Source organism: Stegodyphus dumicola, chromosome 1, assembly GCF_044657685.1.
Source record: "Stegodyphus dumicola isolate Sdum_Otavi_A_Nest chromosome 1, ASM4465768v1".
Taxonomy (NCBI): Eukaryota; Metazoa; Arthropoda; class Arachnida; order Araneae; family Eresidae; genus Stegodyphus; species Stegodyphus dumicola.
Genome location: NC_140768.1, coordinates 134,180,329 through 134,194,206, shown reverse-complemented (window position 1 = coordinate 134,194,206; position 13,878 = coordinate 134,180,329). Strand labels below are relative to the sequence as shown.

The 13,878-nt window shown below is 35.3% G+C and overlaps 1 protein-coding gene across 1 annotated transcript in view; it reads right to left on the bottom strand.

Moving 5' to 3' along the window:
• The window catches only part of LOC118204205 (REST corepressor 1-like), an 85,080-nt gene that overhangs the window by 41,766 nt on the left and 29,436 nt on the right, over positions 1-13,878 (bottom strand). Inside the window, exons 3-5 of the mRNA XM_085820935.1 lie at positions 2,826-2,900; positions 411-463; positions 169-330 (exon numbers count right to left, since the gene is read on the bottom strand). Of these exons, the coding sequence (XP_085677061.1) occupies positions 169-330; positions 411-463; positions 2,826-2,900 (290 nt within the window). The remainder of the gene's footprint in view (positions 1-168; positions 331-410; positions 464-2,825; positions 2,901-13,878) is intronic.

Genomic DNA, 13,878 nt, shown 5'->3' with positions numbered 1-13,878 from the left:
AAACAAAAAGAAGCATGGAAAACGAAAATTTACTCAAATTATACATATTTATACTGTTTCCGAACTTGATAAAGAGACATGATCGAAACAAATAAATAAGACCAAGTAAAATACTAGCCACAAATGTTTATTTATATCAATAACAAATACAAAAGGTTGCACATTTACCATCTGACGAATTCTATTAAAACTTTTTCCATGAAACTGGAAACCTTGCTCAAAAAGAACTTTATCTTCAACAGTCCATTCATCAGGAAGTGGAGTATAATTTTGCAAGTCAGCTGTAGCTTTCTCAATATCATATTTATGCCAGAACAGCATACCTAGAGCCTTAAAAACACACCAAATTTAGTAAAAATTTAATTAATAAGCTTTGTAGAATATTTCTAAAAGAATAAGAAAATCTATACCTGTTCAACATTGTACCCACTCTTCTCTTTTGCTTCATTTATATATTTATCTACTATAAGGAAAAGAAAATAATAAGTACCTAGTTTTAAAATTTTCAGTGACTTTTGGGCAAATATACAATTTTTTTAATATTGGAGAAGTTTGGTTACTAAATTTAGTTGCAAATAGCTCATTGATTTTTCAGATGTTAATGATTATATTTTTATTATTTATTATTTTTTGTTATTTATTATCACTATTACTACTGATTAAAATTTACAACCTGCTTGTTTTATGATCTTTAATAATAAATTTTGAACTTTTGTTATAAAAAATGGATAATTTTGCATTACATTACAGGTCACTGAATATTTTGAATGAAATATTTTAGTTAGTTTGATAATTTGCATGGAATACAAACTTATACACTAGTTATACATATTTATTCTATAAATTTTCTTTGTACAATGTACTTTCAGAGTTAAAAAAATATCCATGCACTTCAAAACATTTCTAGACAATCTCAAAACTTAATATCCAAATATCTTTTAACCAGGCATGCAAGTGACAGAACTGCACAGTGAATGAATGCACATTCAGATGAAAAAGCTACTATATCAAAAAATTCAGATGAAAAAGTACATTATTCAGTTGCTGTATCATATTCTGATTGCTTATCCAACAACACAGTTTACCTCAAGACCCACCCAATAATGGTACAATCAAGTCAGTTCAACAGAGGTCATTTTCAAAATGTATTATGTTTGTACAGATGCTATGCCAAACAAAATAATCAAAGTAATAACAATTAATACTTTGTTAGTGGTTTCAATGGGGTGCCCATAACCATCACGACTATTCTACAATTTATCATTTGCATACTTATTTACTCTGAATAACTTTACTGCAAGGATATGTTATTGCAAGTCCTGCCATAAATACAATGACGGCTTTGATTCTATTGCAACATCTACCACCAAATCCTACCCATTAATAACTAAGCTTACCCTGACTTCGCAGCCATGAAGCTGCAGTTATCTCATGTTGAAAAACAAATCACAATTTGCTGTGTTGCGAGGTCTTAAAAATTCATATGAGGCCTGGCCACTACTCCTCTTTCATGCCATTTTGGAGAGGCATATATTCATGAAACTCGAAATAATCATTTGGGGATACACCATCTACGATATCAAGTCTTATTCATTGATTTTTACAGCATTTTCATTGTTATAACAGTATTAAAATACTGCACAGCTAATACTTAAATTTTAATACTGACAACATTTTACCTTTGAGCAAGATCATGCACACCTGTACATGGCAAATATCCACATAGTGTCACAACCCTCCCTTGGTCCTTCAGATGTCAAGACTTTTCCTAATCAAGCATATGGGCAACGCAAGGGTGTTGACTATAGCCATCTTGTAACATATATCAATTTGTTGAGGAATTCACAGCTCAGCAATCTATAATTGTGCAAGTCCATGCCAATTTGAACATTCTTATGTACTGTCATCAGAGATGGATATGCCTTATGGATATGTAATGGTTTGAGATCCCTGTTTGCTGAACATGAAACTGAAATAGACTTGTTGCTATTCAAATTTAATTACTTCTTTATCAATGATTCTTTACTGTTCACAACAACTTTAACCATGATCGAATAATATTTATAGATCCACATTAAAAAGTTATAATAATTTTATTATGTTTTATTGCAAAAATAGAAAGATATCTTCAACATGTGACAGTAATATTAATAATAATTAAAATAAAAAATTCTTAAAATAGGAGCACTGTATTAGAAGCAAAATAATGAAATAATTATAGCAATGGATAATTCCCTAAATAAAGAAGGCAGATTAAGCTTTCTGAGTGTGTGTGATTATGGCAAAGCTTTGAGGGCTATCTGCCTAAAGGGAGGGATGCCTTCGTGGAGGACCTTTCTAAGGGAAACTGGCTCATATACACGTTACACATGGGGAAAACCACGAAAACGCCCATGCAGCCAGCCCATTTGGGGGATTCGAACCTCGGACCGAACTACCAGTGTTCAGCGACTTTACCGCTCAGCCGCTGGTTGGCCCTAAGCTTTCTGAAGGCTTAGATAGCTTCTCCCAAGTCTTAATGTATTTTATATTTATGTATAGAGCAAAATTGCTTTTCAGCCTTAGCTTTTATTCTGCTTTAAAATTAAGCTATTACGTAAACTAAGTCTGATGCTTGACGTCAATACTATTACCTTATTTCTTTAAAAACAATATTTTTCAAAAATGGTACATTGCTATAAAAAAACTGCTCCCATAATATTAAAAAATTTCATATTATAATTATATTACTACTTTGAACACTTGTGCATCACTAATTTAATCTTCTAGCACTTATTTTTACTTATTTTTAATAAGCAGAACTAGAAAGATTATAAAATACTTACGTTTTTCATCATCTATATTTGGAGATGGCGCCCAAACAAGAAGGGCATGTTCAGTTTCATAATTGGGACATGGACCTAAAATGTTAGGAAACAGACACAATGTATACTTTCTTGAAATATCTTAATGCATCTTTTTAAATGTAACACAGTACGTGGTACCTGGCACTTATTAAATTCACTGGTTAATAAACTCAGCTGCTTATTACATCCAGATTTTCAAGAATGAAACAAATACATACTAATCAATAACTCATCTCCACCGCTTATTAAACTCAGATTCGAAAAAGACTAATTCTTCAATGTCAGAATATCTCATTCATACCTATCAAAATATGTGCATTTCAATGATTTAATGCAGGATTTCTTTAACTTTTTCCAGTCGCAACCCCTTTTTATCACCGAGATTTTCCCCTGACCCCCAGGACATTTACAAAAATTTTGTGGAACCCCATAAGTATTGTACAAATCCGATGCACGCATGAGTGAAACTGTTAATTTTTTCACTTGTACTGTAATATACTATTGCAATTTTAGATCATTAACTTTAATCTCTAATTTTAAGACATAGAACAATGTGAAAATTTTAAATAAGTAACAGACAAAATGACAGCATCACGTGCAAAGCAAGGAAAATGAATGTTTATATTATAAAAAGAATGTGTCAAAAAGCTTTCGTTTTTTTCTTTTCCTGTATTATCTTTATCTATTTTCAGATACATTGTGTAAAAATATTTGGTAATTGTAAAATTATTATAATAAGTCAAAGAAATAAAAAAATTGGTAAAATTTTTGCCGACCCTCTGCTGCGAGTCCCACGACCCCCAAGGGGGGTCATGACCCACAGTTTAAGAAACCCTGATTTATTGGGGATTATAGCTTTATCATTCAGGAGTGTAAAATTCCAATAAAACAGGTTTGACCAAAAATTTCTTACTCCCTTGGTAACTGTGAAAGTGTTTTCAGAGTTCTTTGTCCACACTGGACTTCAGAGAGGCAGGGCAGAATTTCCTTACCTTAAGGTTAATGAAAGCAATAGATACACTGCAAATGGTTGAGGGTTCTTTTCATCTTACCAGATTTAAATTGATGATCTATAATCCGGAAAAACCCGTAATGAATTTCGTAATCCGGAATCGTTGAAGTCCCGACAAGTCCGGATTACGGACTTTCTACTGTACATATGAAATTCTTCTAAGCTTTACCGTATATTCAAAATCTTTGACTAGAAAGTAAGTGGTAACTGTAGACTAAAAAGAAAGGAAAGCATTGATCATGCTTGTCATTCATGAAGAGACAGATTGACTAAACTGATAAAGGGCTTTTTGCTATCTAAGAATGTAAACTTTTAAATTTGAATAAACAGTTGAAAGAAGCAATTTAAAAAAAAAAAAATTGTTACATGTTTAACATCTAACACATTGAAAATATCAAGTAAAGAGACTTAATCCTGAACAAAAAGGATAAATTGGTAAAAGATTGTAATGTTCTTCATAATTGCAACCTCAGAAAAACTTAAACTGTGAAAATCTCAAACATTACGCAATTTACTTAAAGAAAAAATTATAATTAATGAAGAGCTAATAAGAAAATGCAAATATCTCAAGCACATGCAATAAAAGAAAATAGACAGCTGTTGAAATAGCTTTCCTACAATTGTTTTAAGCTATGAAGCTAAGAAAAAGTTTTCATTTCCAGAGCATTTTTCGAAAATTTGATAAATGTTACACGATAATTTTATACCAATTCACATACCACTCACAAGTTGAACAAAGTGAAATCCAGCATTGTCCATCATAAACTGCATTGGTGAGGAGGAAAAAACATATCATCATGCAGCTGATAACTGGATACAAGACATTTTACTTCCACTGCTAAGTGAATATAAGCACCATGAAATTTATAATAAACAAAGGTGGACTGCATTACTGAATATTCCCTGAATATACATATTAATATTTAAAAGTGAAACGACTGATTTAAGAAACCAAAATACTGCATTAATTAACGTGTAATATGGACCCAATAATTAAGACAACAGCAAACAAGTGCTGTTGTCTTAATTATTGGGTTATTGGTTATTCAAGTAGAAAACCTTGAAGAGGAAGGAAAGAGTCAAGAATTTACAAGAAAGGAGGAAATAATTTACTTCTAACTTGCTACAGAAAAAAAAAACCAAGAACAATAAATAGCAATTTTACTAATTTCCTGGGGGGGAAAAAAAAAACATGAACAATAAATAAATAGCAATTTTACTGATTTTCTTTTTAAAACGGGACAGCAAAATAAAAAATTAAGAAATAGCTTTACCAATCAGATAAATATCTGAAAAACATTAGTATTTCTTTCTGCAAATACAACTTCTAACCTTCAAACTTTAATTTTAAGGCATTATAAAAGCTTTCAAATGTCATTACAGAAAGATGTTTAGTCAATGAGGAAGAGAACTGAATTTTATGAAAATGATAGCACTTTGAAGGAGTTAAGTAAGTTAATACTTCTGCTAAGGACCATGCATATTATAGTCAGTGCAGGAAGTTACTCTTAAAATCAATTAAAACTGTTATAAAAAAAATGTAGCTTTTATGTAGAGGAAGCTTCAAAGGAATTGTAAAGTACAAAGCTAATGTTTCAGGCATCAATAAGAGAAATTATGAAGATCCATTTTTAGAATACATTCTGTCAATTGACAACAATATTGAGAAAACATGTATAAAACTTGAGTACAGAAGCATTAAAAGAACTTCACAAAGAAACAGCAAAAGGGATATAGAAAAAAACGAGACATGCCACCATCAATCAAATCTAGAAATTAACCGAAATTCTAAAAAAAAAATTCTTGAAATGAAAAATGCTGATCAATAAAGCTGTCAAGACTTATAAAGCTTCGTTCACACAGTGGTTTTAAAATCATAAGTTGTTTAAGGAGAGCTCTGTTACTATGCAACCAGCCCATGCTACTTCAGAAAAACTGGTTTAGGGATTTTGGCTAAATGTTCTATCTTCTTAACTTTATGCCACTTGGTATAAAAGCCAACCAATCACAGTGAAGTGTAGAGTCGACAAACATCAGTCGACAGTTGTAGAGTCATTGAGTCAGCTAGACATTTAAGCAACACAACATTAAGCAACAGCATGCACAATTTTCTCTTTCCGGATTGGCTATGACTTAAACCCTGTTAAACAAGAGCGAATTAACGAAATGACTTTTATGTCTTAAACCCTCCTAAACAAGTCTGAATGACCTTAATGACTTTTATGTCTTAAGCCCCAAATTTATATGACCACAAAACCATCATCTGATGGCAAAATTTTTAGAATTTAGGTAAATTGCTGGGACTCAAAATTTAGGGAAGGGCAAAAGTTTAGAACTTAGGGACATGTTTGGTAGCAGAATTTAGGACTCGCAAAGACCACATCAGGCGGTAAGATATCTAGCATCGGCCCTCGATAAGCCTTAAGTATCTGTGAGAATTTATTTATTCAGGACTCAGATACGGCTTAAGGCACCAGAAATAGACATAAGTATAATAAATAACTAAGCTTATACAATTCAGGCTTAATTGTTTCCATGTGCAATGGAAGCAAGACAAAATTTAGTGCAATATCTTGTCTTTCATCACCAATTTCATGATACACGAAATTTATCTCCAGAACAAATTTACAATACTGATGAAACTGGTCTTTTCTTGCAATAAGGACCTTGGCAACCTCTACTGAAAAGGTTCCAATGGATGTCAAATATTCTAAAATGAGACTAACAATTTTAGCATGTGCAAATGTTGCAGGAATGGTAAACTTTTTGTAATCAGAAAAATACATTACCTCAAGCATTTAAGGGAGTAAAGATTTTTGAATTATATATCATGCAAATAAAAGAGTATGGATGACATGAGCATTAATGAATGATTGGTTTGGAAATCATTTCATACACAAGGCTTGGCAACATTTGAATTCAGGTGGTTTACCTGATGACGCAAAAGTTGTTGTGGTTTTAGACAAATGCACAGCTCATACTTTACTAGTGAAAAATAATGTATCCATATTACTCTTTCCTCCAAACTGTACGTCCCTCATCCAGCTTCTGGATATCGAACACCGTGTTTGCTGAAATAGGAATTCAAAGTAGCATTTTTAAACTCCATGTAAAATTTCTTGAATAATGTCAAGGCTTTCAAGAATTAAAAAAATATTTTAGCATAAAATCTGCTGTGTGGAGCATCGCAAGATCATGGAAGGATTTGTCTCCAGATACTTTAAAAAAGTGCTTGACATAATTTATGGCCGGCTACCTTATTTCATGGTGAGGATGAAGATGATAGCCACGAATTTGAAAGCTTTTGGATATCGCAAACCAAAGGCAAAATTTTCCATTAATGCATTTTGTAAAGAAATGTGCAGAAGTGGTAATAAATTAAGATGATATAACAGAAGTTTTTCATTGTGACGACAATGCCCCCAATCATCAGTCAATTAACAAATGGCAAAATCTGTAGTATGGTTCTAGATCCAGAAAATAACCATTACCGATAGTGAGGAAAGTGACAGACAGGTTATTGAAAACGGAAAATTTCGAATAACAAATTAGTTGGAATTCTCGACACAGCAATTACACGACTCGAACACTGGAACTTTGTAGCTGATAAAGAAATTATGCCTATCTGTAGAATTAAAGAGAAAGTATTAGCACAAAAAACGAAGCAACTTAAACAACTTACATAGAAACAAAAAGTTAAAAAGTAAATATTAAAAGTTTTTTTTTGGTAAATTTTGATACACTTTTTAGATCATAAATGCTTTATTATTTCATAAATCATGATTTCATATTTTTAATTTTATAATTTCTAGATGCCGTCTTACTAGATTTAAACTGATAGTCTAATATTCGAAAAAATCCCAAATCCGGGATCATCAAAGTCTCGATGAGTCCGGATTTCGGATTTTGTACTGTATATATATAGAAAATGGGAAATTGCATTAAAAGTTGTTCTTCATCATTTGTCAAAAAACATATTTTTTTAAAATCTGACACTACCAAAACATGAATATTTTTCTTAGTTAAAACGCTTATATATTGTTACGTTTTTTTCTTTCTTCTGACACCAATTCGTTACATTTATCTAGTTACGGGGTTCGTGCGAATCTGGAGTGAATAATGATGACACTTGATGAAGTATCGAAACACACTTCATTTACCAGTATTGTCAGGACAGCTCCAAAACACGTTTCACAGTCGTCGAAGATCTACTATAAACACGCTGACACGATCAGCGATACCGCCTTTAGGTTATCAGGCTATCACGGTGGAGACAGCTTCCTGCAAAGCAGCCGACTCTGCTTGGTCGTTCTCGGAACTCCACGTACTCTCGAGACTCTCCACGCTACAACTCGCGATGCACTCGACGATACACGAGCACAGCTCCTGACTCATCGGTTCAGTCTTTCCCGGAGCTCAACAAGCTCTCTCGACGAGGCACTAACCGCGATACACTAAAAGACTCCTTCAGTGGATTCGACGACCCACTCGGCACTCGCTGCTTGGCTGTCAACTCGATCGATTCCACAGGGATTTCGCTAGGCGAGGCACATACACTCTCAATGAGAGACACACTAACTGACTGCGGACCAGCAGGGTTTATATAGCTTTCGGCTTGTCTTCGGGAACATTCTGGTGTAAACCGGTAAGAATTCGTTCCAGAAAGTTCTCCGACCGTCCATGGTATATCGCCGATTTCGTCGCCGAATGAGCGATTTCTCGCCAAAAGTGGCAACCCTGCCCTCCTTACTATTTTGTGGCAACCCTAAAACTGCTTTGTGGGGAAGCCATCTCACCGTTCCTGTACATTTCGTAACACTGCCCCCTCCCAAGGACTGCACGTCCCGGGCAGTACAACCCTTGATCAGAAGGCAAATTCGATATAATCAAATCGCTTTAAAACATACAGATAACGTAACTAAAGAAACAAATATTCACACTAGGTACAAGTTATATACACAAATTAAGCACATCACAAATTTAAAAGAAACAAATATTTACACTACATACAAACTTTACACAGAAACGTAAGAAAACTCATGTGCAAGAATTATGAGTACCCCTAAAAATGAGAAGTAAATATTTACACTATGCATAAGTTATATACACAAATTAAACATGTCACAATTTCAAATAATACAAATTAAAGTTTTGAATGAATTTCAGTCTCTGTCTTTTCATTAAACTATACCCAGGTCAAATACTTTTCCACTGCAGTTCTCAGATGTATTTCTGTTTTACATATCACAGTCTGGAGATTCAGTTCTTTCAGGCTTTTCATCCACAGGGAAATGTGAAACAGTTTATTCACCACTTTTTAGATCATACGCAGCATGTGTATAGTTTACCTCGGTATCTTTAGCAGATGGTACATGTTTATTTACCTCTATTTCCTGAAAACCAGTTCCGATGTTTGCACCAGGGTCATGAATAGAATCTGATCCATCATAAGCAGAAGTATCGGGGTTTAGAATCAAGTCCTTGTGTTCAAAACCTGCACTATGAGATGCACACATAGTTTGCAAAGTGGGTGAATTTTCTTGCAATACTGGAGTGCACTGCTTAAGCTGCACATAGGCTTCTCCCATCTTTGCATCACATGCACTTTCAGATGTTTCAAAACTTGCTGCCTGCAACTTCGTAACTTCACTATCAGTTTCGATGAACTTAACAATCGCATTTTCACGTTCTTCCACTTCAGGCACTTGAGAATCAAAATCTTCTTTCCTGTCTTCTATTTCTTCATGTTTTCATTCTTTTTCTTTAATCCTGTTAGATATTTCATCGTTCATTTCTGGATCTTTCTCAGGCAGTTCGTTAGCTACTTCTTTCATTTCTTCATCTTTGGATTCACCAGATGCCACGATTGTCATTTTCACATCTTTTTTTATGGCTCCAGTTTCTTCTGCAAGCTCCACTTTCAGCGGTTGGAGTTGCTCTTGCAATTTTTCTTGGCCGAAATTTATTTCTTCCTGCTGGGCTTTCTTATCTTCCAGTCCGGCTTTCATCTCTTTCAGTCCGGCTTTCATCTCACTGTCATCTCTTTATATCCAGCTTTTATCTCAGCTGTCATCTCTTTATATCCAGCTTTTATCTCATCATATCCGGCTTCCATCTTTTCTTGAAATTCAGCAAAGGAAGTCATGAGCTATCTTACTAGATCTTCCATTGGTCTTCTCACTGGCATTCACCCTCAAATTCCACTTCTGACACCAATTGTTACGTTATTTCTAATTCTTCACGTTCATAAGGATTTGGAGTGAATAATGATGACACCTGATGAAGTATCGAAACACACTTTATTTACCAGTATTGTCAGGACAGCTCCAAAACACGTTTTACAGTCGTCGAAGATCTACTATAAACACGCTGACACGATCGGCAATACAGCCTTCAGGTTATCAGGCTATCACGGTGGAGACAGCTTCCTGCAAAGCAGCAGACTCTGGTTTCCGGAGTACAGCTTCCGACTCTGCTTGGTCGTTCTCGGAACTCCACATACTCTCGAGACTCTCCACGCTACAACTCGCGATGCACTCGACGATACACGAGCACAGCTCCTGACTCTTCAGTTCAGTCTTTCCCGGAGCTCAACACGCTCTCTCGACGAGGCACTAACCGCGATACACTAAAAGACTCCTTCAGTGGATTCGACACCCACTTGGCACTCGCTGCCCGGCTGTCAACTCTATCAACTCCGGAGGGATTGACTCGCTAGGCGAGGCACACACACTCTCGATGAGTGACACACTAACTGACTGCGGACCAGCAGAGTTTATATAGTTTTCGGCTTGTGTTCGGAACATTCTGGGGTAAACCGGTAAGAATTCGTTCCAGAAAGTTCTCTAACTGTCCATGGTATATCGCCAATTTCGTCGCCAAATGGGTGATTTCTCACCAAATGTGGCAACCCTGCCGTCCTTGCTATTTTATGGCAACCCTAAAACTGCTTTGCGGGGAAGCCATCTCACCGTGCCTGTACATTTTGTAACAATATATATGTGTGTGTGTAAGATATCAAAATATGAAGAAAAATTTAATACCAAATTCAACTTAATTGGAATGGTACTTTAAATTTTTAATTTTAATTACGAGGGCTATCCAGAAAGTAGATTACGTTTTGGAATAAAAAAATAAACAAAGTATAGGAAACAAATTTTATTATATACAGATGAAAGCCACTCTCAAATACTACTTTTCTACATAGTCACCATACAAATTAAGGCATTTATCGTAGCGATGTACGAGCTTGGAAATTCCTTCGTCGAAAAATTCGGCCGCCTGCGCCTTCAACCACTTCGTTACCTCTTCTTGCCTTCCATCTTGCACAAAACTTGTGGTAACCAAGCTTTTCGCTGATGATTTCGTGCAACAAACTTCGCGAAATTTGTGGAAAACTCAAAGAAAGTTCCGTTATTGTGAAATTTCGATTTTCACGGACTTTAGCATCGACTTTTTCGAGAAGTTCGGCGGTCACTATGCTGGGTCTCCCACTTCGATCTTCGTCGTGAACATTGGTTCGGCCATTTTGAAATCTTATGACCCACTGACGCACTCCACCTTCAGTGATAATGTTGTCCCCATACACTTCACGAAGCTGCCGATAGATTTCTATCGGTTTACAGTTTTTTGCAGTCAGAAACCTTATTACTGAGCGCACCTCGCAGCTCGCGGGATTTTCAATTAACGCAGACATTTCAAACCGTCACAGTATCTGAACGGAGCACAGCACGAACCTCTCACTAGCACGGCTAGATGCAGACTGAGCTGCGCAACGCTCTGACCCCAAGATGGCCGCGCTAGCCCCGCCCCTAGCGGACACAGACGGAAACGTAATCTACTTCCTGGATGGCCCTCGTACATACATCCCTCTCAAGGTTACATACTGCACCATGTTACATCACGCAGTAACCACAATGTGAAATCTTTTTGCCCAATCACTGTGTAAGTTTAAAACAAGGACTTTTGAAATAAAAATACTACTACAATTAATACACACCACTCTTTTGCTGTCTATGCTTGCTAGTTAAAGGATGTCTCTTGCTTGGCTGCTTCTACTCATCATTAAAAATGTAATGCATCATAATTAAAACATGAGGTACAAATTGCCCCTATTGTGCTGTGCCATGCCATTGAGCTATCAGCAAGTAATAAAGACATGTTCGGATTATCAATATTTCTGATTTTTCAAAAGTTTCATCTAGTAAGACACCACCAGTATATCTGCCATTTCCCCTTATCTACAACACAGCACCTTCCAGCCATGATTATTAGCGAATGGTTTCACTAAATCCTCTCCTCTGACCAATTTACTCTTACATTTATCAAGTCGACAGCATGGTTTTCCTGTGTTTTTGAAATTCAAATGGAAAACTCATCTGGCATTAATTTTTAATGCATTGCTATTGTGTTGTGACATAACTTACTTGTTTGACAGTAACATCAGAACAAACCTACATTGCACCTGTCATTGACAACAGCCTTCAGCATCATACAGGTGACAGTCCGACTTTGCTCAGTTCTGCCCCAATTTTGATGGACAGCACCCGGGGAAGAAGAGGATAGGTCTGAGGGTCTCACACCTGTCTTTCTCTACCACCAACCTCTTGAGAGGACTTTCAGCTCACAGTATATTTAGAGTGCCCTCATGCTGCACACACTGTACATTTACAAACAACCATGACTTCTCTGGAATTTGAGCCCAGGCACTTCATTGCAGTCAGAGCCACTAATCACTATCTCAGTTCGGCGGCATTTTTAACACATTGTCTGCCTAATGTTTCAGCCAGCTCTTCAAATTCAAAATGGTTAGAGAAACAAAGGATATGCCTTTATCCATTCTTTGCAGCAATTCCACTTTTTGTTTGATGGACATCGAAACATGCTTTCGTTTTGTAGATCCCTTGGCAGCTCCAGAATAGGAAATTCTTTTTGACATAATCGAAAGTTGAAGCTTACTTTTATAAAATTGCTCTAACAGTCTGCAAAAAATAATAAGCCGGGTCCAATTCAAAGATTAAGGAACAACACAATCTGCAACATTAACTGAAATAGATAATTAGATCATTTTAGCTTAGCTTATACCATCCGTTATACATTAAACATATTATGCGCATGCATAAAGGTATTATGCGTTTACGCATGCGCAGAAAGTTTGTAGCTTTGAGGTCCGGATTATAGATCATTCTGGATTATGGACATCCGGATTAAAGACCTTTGACTGTATTATGTTTCCATTGTTCTTACAAAAATTCTCCAGAATATAAGAAATTCACCACAAACTTTCTGTAAAATGCACCCATTATGTGTTAATACCATGAAGACATTTTCCATTGTCTCATATTTTTCTGGAATATTCTAAAATCCTGGGTCTATAAATCTTGCCTTCAAATTCTTCTAAACTTTCCAAGTTGTAATGCCTGAAATCCTAAAGAAAAATTACCTCTACCAATCCTGTAACAGCAAAATGCCAGATATATTTTGAAAGGGAAAGAAAGAGAAAAATGTGTATAATCATTTCATACAGAAAAATGGTGCATATTCTGAGACACTGCATGGGAAAAACTCCAACCTTGAAGAAAATTAAAAAGAAGACATTTTTAATTAATTACTTTGCTGCTTTGCATTTGCTAAGAATTATTTCATGAATTGTGCACCCATTACGTGTTTACCTTTGTTTATTTTTCAGATTCAAAATATTGCTTAGTAAGTCACCAATATGGAGAGTAACATCACTTTATAATATGGCAGAGAAAAATAAAAATGCTTCATTTCAATGCTACTTCTTAAATGTAATTTCAATATGCTATTATTATTTTAATGATTTTCAATGTTAAAATGTTTAAAAAAAACCATCGAAAAATTCCCAGATCTCCAGAAAAATGTTTTTCTATAGAAACTTATCTTAAAATTGCCAAAATATTGATACGTTGCCAAATTTAGAACTGTTTAATAAAAGAATTCACATCACCAAAAGCGAAAAGTTGTTTAACCCATTATCCGCTCGTGTTGCGTTGACAC